Source organism: Hordeum vulgare, chromosome 5H (genome assembly GCF_904849725.1).
Source record: "Hordeum vulgare subsp. vulgare chromosome 5H, MorexV3_pseudomolecules_assembly, whole genome shotgun sequence".
NCBI classification, from domain to species: domain Eukaryota; kingdom Viridiplantae; phylum Streptophyta; class Magnoliopsida; order Poales; family Poaceae; genus Hordeum; species Hordeum vulgare.
Window position 1 is genome coordinate 24,066,254 of NC_058522.1, and position 8,594 is coordinate 24,074,847.

At 43.4% G+C, this 8,594-nt stretch overlaps 1 protein-coding gene and 1 non-coding gene across 2 annotated transcripts; one reads left to right on the forward strand and one right to left on the reverse strand.

Annotated features, from left to right (window-relative positions):
* Positions 1-877: 877 nt before the first annotated feature.
* On the reverse strand, positions 878-1,016 carry LOC123400556. Its single transcript, XR_006610789.1, has one exon. It is a non-coding gene; the product is annotated as a small nucleolar RNA Z247 (small nucleolar RNA).
* Positions 1,017-2,059: 1,043 nt separating this feature from the next.
* LOC123397605 ((R)-mandelonitrile beta-glucosyltransferase-like) lies at positions 2,060-8,142 on the forward strand. The gene is made up of 2 exons (XM_045092140.1): positions 2,060-2,622; positions 7,030-8,142. Exons 1-2 carry the CDS (start codon positions 2,127-2,129, stop codon positions 7,983-7,985), a joined length of 1,452 nt encoding a protein of 483 aa, XP_044948075.1. The 5' UTR covers positions 2,060-2,126; the 3' UTR covers positions 7,986-8,142.
* Positions 8,143-8,594: the final 452 nt, after the last annotated feature.

An 8,594-nucleotide genomic window follows, 5' to 3' on the forward strand; every position in this document is an offset into this window, starting at 1 on the left:
CTTTCGAAGCTACTTGACAACGCAAGGTTGCCTTTATTGACTACTTGCTTGATTATATTTGAAGAAGGATGCCCTAATCTTTGGTGCCATCTGGCTAACGAGGGCTTAATAGCAGAATGAACTTGGCGACGATGCTTTCGATCAAAGACTCTTGATGTGATGGGGTATAGTCCTCCAATGCATCTACCGTGGTGGATGAGCTCCCTCGTTGCCCGATCCTTGATGAAAAAATAGGTAGGATGAGTTTCAAAGAAAATATTGTTGTCTGATGTCAAACGGGACATGGAAGCTAGATTTTTATCGGCTTGTGGAACTTGGAGAACATCTTTAAGGACAAGATCACGTTTAAGACTAGGGGAATTAATAGAGGATTGACCAATGTGAAGAATATCCATACCTCCACCACTTGCGGTGTGAATCTGATCATTGCCGTGGTAGCTCTCTCGGAGGGCAAGCTTCTCTAGCTCGTTCGTGACATGATCTGTAGCACCAGAGTCGGCGTACCAGACCGTCTCACCGTCAGCTCCACCGTGTTCTCGGGTGGCTGCAGCAGCATGCCGTGTGTCGGGCATGAAGTCCTCATCATACCGGTGCCAGCAGTCAATGACTTCCTGGCCCGGCTTCTTGCACACTTGACAACTTGGTCGACGATTGTTGTTGTAACCGCCGCCGTTGTAGCTGTTGTTGTAGCCATCGCCGCGATCACCGCCGCCGCGGTCACCACCACCAGGGTGAGCCTAACCCTGGTTTCCAGCGCGCCCGCCGTCGTTGTTTCCGCGTCCGTGCCCCTGTTGTCCACGCCCACGGCCACGTCCGCGTGAAGCGGCGTTGACAGAAGATTGGCGCATATTGGTTCCTTGCAGCATGCTGAGGCGGGCGTCGAAGCTCAGAAGCTGGCTGTAGAGCTCTTGAACTATAACCGGTTCAACCCGCGCGGCCAGGGCCAAGATCACGGGGTTGTAGTCGATGTCGAGGCTAGCTATGACGTGGGAGATGATCTCAGCATCCCCGAGCGGTGCACCGGCGCATGCTACTTCATCTATAAGGGTTTTAATCTTTCCAAGGTATTCTGCCATGGTTAGGTTACCTTTTTGCAGATTGATGAGCGCCATTCTTGTGTTGATCTTTTGGGCTTGTGTTTGTGCAGCAAACATGACATAGATGGAGGTCCATACCTTGGCCGGCGTCGGAAGCATCGCCACTTGCGCGAGGACCTCTCGAGAGAGGGATCCCATGAGGTATCCTTGTACCTGTTGTTGCTGCGCGTACCAGATTGATCTGGCGTAGTTGAAGACCTGCTCTTCCTTCCCATCCTTGGTGATGGCGATGGTGGCAGGGGGCGCCGGGCTTGCGGCGTCGAGGAAGTGTTCCATCTGTGCTCCCTTGATCTGGGGTAGCACGACAGCCTTCCAGAAAAGGAAGTTCGTCCTTGTGAGCTTCTCCGATGGAGGTGGACCGGGAGAGGGCGAGCTATTGGAGGAGGATGCGGGCGCGGTGGATGCAATCGGGGTAGATGGAGCGGTGGAGAGCGTGGGGCCTGACATCGTCGCCTCTCTACACGATCGATGGAATTGTTTTTCTTCTCGATAGCTAGACGTCGAGAGGAAGGGCTCTGATGACCATATGACGAAGCGTAGAACCCTTTGTCTCGGACCGCAATGTATTTATATCACAATATCTTGAAGTACAAGTTGAGATCATCTCAAGAGGTTACATGAGATAAGGGAGAGGAAGGAAGAGATACAAACAAGTTAAACAACCTTCCTTATCCTATACAACTCGTCTAACAAACTTCACAATCGGGAGAACAAAAGAAAGATTTGATGGGTCTAGCCTCCAATGTCAACCATTACCTATAGTAGGCTAGTACTTACGAGCAGGAGTGGACCTCGATCTGATCGAGTCTACACACATGGAAGTAGAGTATTATTAGGGCATCTACAGCTTAGCTACTAAGTTTACATAATAGAGTAAGGTATTAATTTAAGTCTGCTGCATCAAATAATGCTAGTGGAGTCTTACATGTAGTACCTTACACCGATCGTGATTCGCACGAACAGAAGAGAGCTAGTCAAGCATACACACACATTGCATTGCAGGCACAGCTCCATACGCGCGCCGAGCTAATGACGAGGCCTCCGCACGCGGTGGTGGTGCCGCACCCGAGCTCCGGTAACATCAACCCGGCGCTGCAGCTGGCCAAGCTGCTGCACCACCACGGCGTCTACATCACCTTCGTCAACACGGAGCACAACCACCGTGTCATGGAGACGACTGAGGGCGCCGCCGCGCTGCTCGGCTGCCAGGGGTTCCGGTACGAAGCCATCCCGGACGGGCTCGTGGAGGCCGACCGGCACGCCGTGGACTACGACCTCAGGCTGTCTGCCGCCACCAGCCAGCGGTGGGCGGAGCCGTTCAAGGGCCTCCTCCTACGGCTCGACAGCACACCGGGCGTGCCGCCGGTGACGTGCGTGCTGCCGACGTCGCTGATGAGCTTCGCGCTGGACGTGGCGCGGGAGCTGGGTCTGCCGAGCATGGTGCTCTGGGCTTGTAGCGCCGCGTCGCTCACGGCCCACATGCGGCTCCGGGAGCTCAAGGAAAGAGGCTATGTGCCACTCAAAGGTAACACTGGAACCAATTTATTAACCGCATTAGTATTTCACAGAACCCCTGTGTTGCCGTTACCAAAAAATATATGCCATCTTCCGGAGAAGTCTATCTCGAGTTTGGAGAGCTTTTCTTTCTTGCCCCTGTTGCTACCTTGCTTACGAAAAGCTCGCCTTTTTTTTTTATGGCGGGTAAAAAAAAAAATCTCCTTCTTGCCTAGTTCTTCCTCCGTCCTAAAATTCTTGTCTTATATTTGTCTTGATACGAATGTATCTACTCATATTTTAATATTTAGATACATTCATTTCTAGACAAACCTAAAACAAAATTTTTAAGACGGAGTGAGTAATCAGTTGGGCTGGAAAAAAATGGAAATGCAAAAGATATGGTTGTTCGATTGGCCAGGGAGTCATGCGTGACAGGGCGATGTTAAATAGGATTATATCTACAGTTATATCTAGTGAGTTTGTGTGGTTTGGTTCAGGTTCGGATGAACTCCTCTGCATTGTCAGTCCTGATTGTAATCTTTGAGTGTTGAGTAATACAAGTATTATCCTGCAAAAAAAAGTCTAGTGATGTTAAATACTTCATACATTTCTAAATATAAGTATTTTTAAAATTTTATTAAAAGACTACATAGTATATAGACATACTTTGAAGTGTAGATTCACTTATTTTGCTCCGTACGTGCTTTCATGATGAAATTTCTATAATGACTTATATTTAGAAACGGGGGAGTAGGTGTTTAGATATAACGGTCGCAGTGCATTATATATTAGTATTGTGGGTCTAAAACAATCCTTGCATAATGTCTTTTATGAGACAAAATTATGAGATGCCTTGAATTTGGTGATCTGTCTTTTGTGTTAAAGTATGGCTACGTCTTTATTTTATGCTAAAATATGATGGCTCTGTCTTTTCTCATCATTAAATAAGGTGCCGTGCCAGATTTTCATTTATAGGCCTTAATAAGGTGTCATATCAAGTTTTATCCAAAGCCAAAGTATCTCTACTTTGACCAAACATATAAAATAATATCAACATTCATAACACCAAATCAATATTGTCAGATTAGTTATGGAATGTAGTTTAATGGCGTATATATATATTTGGTGTTGTGTTTATTGATATTTTTTAATATAAATTTGGCCAAACTTTTTAATGTTTGACTTGACAAAATTTAATACGCGGAATAAAAAAGGACCGGAGAGAGTACAAGCATTGAGAGGTCTTACTCGGAAACACTGCATATGTATTAAACTACACCTTCTAACATTCTTATATAGAAATCTTATGGTACAAAGAACACTTCGAAGTGGCTTGTACATATGAAGGCAGAACAACTAATCTAAGTATCTAATCCAGTTTTTTTTTTTTTTTTGCGAGGAAGTATCTAATCCAGTTGGCAGTAAATACATAGAACATATCATTAATCTGTCATATGATTGTATCCAACTTACTATCTTACATCCATTTTGCATGCTTTATTTGTGTTATTGTATAAAAACATTTCAAAATTGCACACCAGACACTATCAACTCATCAGCTTTTCCACATCCAAAATTTCTTTTAGGCGGGGATGTTGTGCCCATTACGTTCCAAAGAAGAAACCTGGCAATTCGTTACCACTTACCAGTGGGATCTGATCTGACCATTATAATTCTATCCATGTATGCACTATACATTACATGTGCACTATACATTACATGATTATGTTATGTAGGTGCCTAATGCACAGTGAAAGGGTCGTTTTGACTCGTCAAAACCTTACTTTAGAGGGGAGTCTTCATTAAAAAAATCACCAATCATCTCGTTAGAGGGGAGTCTGTATTAAAAATACCACCAATCATCTCGTTCTAGGTTCATCAGCATGTAATAGATTCTCGCATAACCTATCGAACTTAAACAATTGCAAGATCAGCTTAATTAAGCGCTAACTTGCTATGTTTTATGACCATAATTTTCCTTCACTCAAACATATGGTCGTGAATGGGCCATCACACGTAAAACATTCGCTACATGTTTTTTTCCTGCTCCATCCTATAATATAAGAGCGTTTCCGGAACGGAGGGAGTATCTTTTAACCATCCCATCCAATTTGGTAAAGCTTCTAGAAGTTGTCTGCCAATTTTGGGAAGCTTCCGAACATTTTTTATTTAATTTTCTATTTTTTATTCTTCCTTTTCGCTATTATTATTTATTATATTTATTTTTGTTTCTTTTTGCCACCTTTTCTTCAAAGCCGTGATTTTCTTTTAGCTTTGGGCACTATTTCAAATACACGGACTACATGGACATTTTACAAATTCAAGAATAATTTTTTTATTCAGGAAAAATTTTCAAATCCTAGAAACTTATTGAAAATTCGTAATTTGTTTTGAACTTGTTAACTTTTTACAAAATTTTGAACTTTTTTCCAAATCTGTGAACTTTTTTAATGCATGATGATATTCAAATTCGCTAATTTTTTAAAAAAGCCACATTGTTTGACAAATTCTTGAACTTTTTTTTTGTCAAAATGGATCTTCTTTCATTAAATCTTGAACTTCAAAAAAATAACAAACCTTTTCAAATTCGTGAATTTTTTTGCATATTCATAAAAAACAAATTCATGAAGTTTTTTTCAATTTGATGACCTTAAAAACCAGTTGTTTTGTTTTCTAAGAACAGCAATACCTATGGCATGTAAGGCATCTCGTCTTCAGGCAACACGATATTTCCTTGTGGCTGCACAAATCTCGACGCACATTAATCTAGCGGCTATGAAGTTTATTGCTACAACTATTTGTCACCGACTAAGAATCATCAAATCCGTTTCTCACAACTAATTTTTTTATCATACTAGTAGACTGCCCGTGCGATGCAACGAGCATTTTCTAAGAGTTTACTCATTAAATACATAGGCATAGCGCAACTCAAATTTCACATATATAAAACAATAGCTAGACAAAAATAATTGAAATTCACTTCAGTTGCAATTGATTTTAATTTTTCAAAATTCATCAATGTATGCACTTTACATTACGTGATCATGTTATGTAGGTGCCCCAATGCGCCGTGGAAGGGTCATTTTGACTTATCAAGGGCCCTGTTTGGATCCATGTGTTAGAGTTAGAGTTGGTTAGATTGAACTGAATTAACCCTAAAACATCCAAACAGGAGGGTTAGATGCATATAACCCACCCAAAAAAACAAACCCAACCAAGAGATGCTTATTTGAGTTAGAGTTATATGGGGCCCAGAAAAGTTATTTTTCCCTTTGCCTGCACCACATCAAATCCTGGTTAAAGGAGTCAAATGATTAAAAAATATATATTTATTGGTCATATAACCTCGTCATCCAAACACCTCTTTGATTAAAATTAGTTTAGGATTAGTTTAAGATTAGAATTTAACTTTAATCTTTAATTGAGTTAGAGTATACAAACAGGACCAAGACCTTGCAAAGTCAAACAATCGCGAGATTAGCTTAATTAAGGGCTAACTTGCTGTCTTTCGCGATCGCAATTTTGCTTCATTCACGCAACGTGAATGCGCCAGCACACATGAAGCATTCGCTGTTTCTTTTTTCTTCTTTAAATCATCCCAGACAATCTTGTAAAGCTTTCTAGAAGTTGTCTGCGAAGCTTCCGAACGTTATTTTTCTTTTGTCTATTCGTTATTTTTTTCTGGTTCTTTCTTATTTCTTCATTTTTATTTTTTTGTTTCTTTTTGCTACCTTTTCTTTAGACGCGTGAATTGTTATTAAATATGTGAACTTTTACAAATACATGGAATTTTTTTGAATACATGAATAATTTTTGAATCGGTGAACTTTCTCCAAATACCACTAACTTTTTTGAATTCTTGATTTTTTGAACTCAATATTTTTTTCAAATTTGCGGATTTTTTGTCAAATCCATAAGCTTTTCGAAATGCATGGTTATATTCAAATTCGTTAATTTTTTTTCCAAAATCTACATTGTTTTGCAAATTTGTGAACATTTTGTCAAAATTGATGAACTTTTTTAAAATTTCTGATGTTTTAAAAAAGAATTCAAGATTTCTTTCCAATTTCAAGAACCTTTTTGCAAATTCATGAACTTTTTTGCAAATTCAAGAACTTAAAAGCCGGTAGTTTTGTTTTCTACGAACAACAGTACCTACTACATGCATGGAAGCTCGTCTTCAGGCAACACGAATTTTTCTTGTAGTTGCACAAATTTTGGCACGCATTGATCTAACGGCTATGAAGTTTATTGCGCTACAACTATTTGTCATTCGAATATCCGATTAAGAAACATCAAATCCGTTTGTCACAACTGTGAATTTTACCATACAACTTTTTCACCTCCAAACAATGCCTTAGACAGTAGTAATTTATAATAAAATTGCGGGCAACTTACTAACAACATTCAAGCCGTTTGTTACGTATGTTCGCAGATGAGCGCTGCTTGACGAACGGGCACCTGAGTAGGACGCTCATCGGCTGGATCCCGGGCATGCCGCCGATCAGCCTCGGAGACGTGTGCAGCTTCGTCAGGACGACCGACCCGGACGACTTTGGCCTCCGTTTCAGCATGGTGGAGGCCAACGGCTGCACCAAGGCCGGCGCGCTCATCCTCAACACCTTCGATGACCTAGAAGCAGAAGTCCTCACCGCCCTCCGCGCCGAGTACCCGCGCATCTACACCGTCGGTCCCCTAGGCTCCCTCCTCAAACATCACCTCCCGACCAAGGACGACGACGCCTCCGGCACTGCCAGCGGCCTGAGCCTGTGGAAGCAGGACAACGAGTGTCTCGCGTGGCTGGACACGCAGCAACCGGGATCCGTCGTGTACGCCAACTTCGGCAGCCTTACGGTCCTCTCCATCGACCAGCTCGCCGAGTTCGCGTGGGGCCTCGCCGCCAGCGGCCGCCCCTTCCTCTGGTCCATCAGGGACAACCTCGTCCCCGGTGTCGGCGCTGGCTTGAGCTCGCTACCGGCGGAGTTCGTCGCGGCGACGGCGGGGCGGTGCTGCCTGACCACGTGGTGCCCGCAGGATCAGGTGCTAGGCCACCCGGCCGTAGGGTGCTTCCTGACGCATAACGGATGGAACTCCACCTGCGAGAGCCTGGCCGCCGGCGTGCCGATGGTGTGCTGGCCGGGGTTCGCCGACCAGTACACCAACTGCAAGTACGCCTGCGAGGTGTGGGGCGTTGGCCTCCGGCTTGACGACGAGGTGAGGAGGGAGCAGGTGGCTAGCCACGTCAGGCATGTGATGAAGGCGGAGGAGATGCGGGAGAGCGTGGCTGGATGGAAGGTCAAGGCGGAGGTCGCCACGGCGCCCGGCGGGGTGTCGTGGGAGAACCTGCGGAGCATGGTGAGAGAGCTCGGCCCTGTCAATGCTGAAGCGTGAAGAGTTTGACTGTTCGATCAGGATCTTTTATCAAGGTCAGCCCGGGTCAGTTTGCGACTGCATGAGTGATGATGTCAATAAAGTACCTGTAAGACGCTGCTCGTTATTTACTTGTTACTCCCAACTAAGCCGCTTTGGCCATATGCTATTGGATGGACGGTACATTTGAAGTAAATAGTAAATAAATTTTAATTCTGTTAGTAGACGTTAATGTTAGCCTAACAAAACAATCTTCATGCTATGTCACGTAGCTATATGCTCATGCATGTATCATATTCTTTATTAGTAAATGCTTGTGCAGCTCCCCTACATTTAGAAAAAAATTACTTATCTACATACGGATTGGAAAACAAAACACTACACTATTTCTATAATAAACAAAATACTACACCTTTACGAAAACTCGACGAAAAAGATAATATCAGCATCAGAAATGAAACATCTGGACCATCTTTGGACCATCTTTAGCTCGTACTTTGATTAATCTCAATTCCAAAAGTAGTTTTCCCTTTCAATGAAAGCATCTCCAACTTTCGTCCAACGCGTGGGACGTTAAAATTGAATTTGCAGCGTGCCTTTCGCCTGTTTTGACGCGACAATCATCGCCGG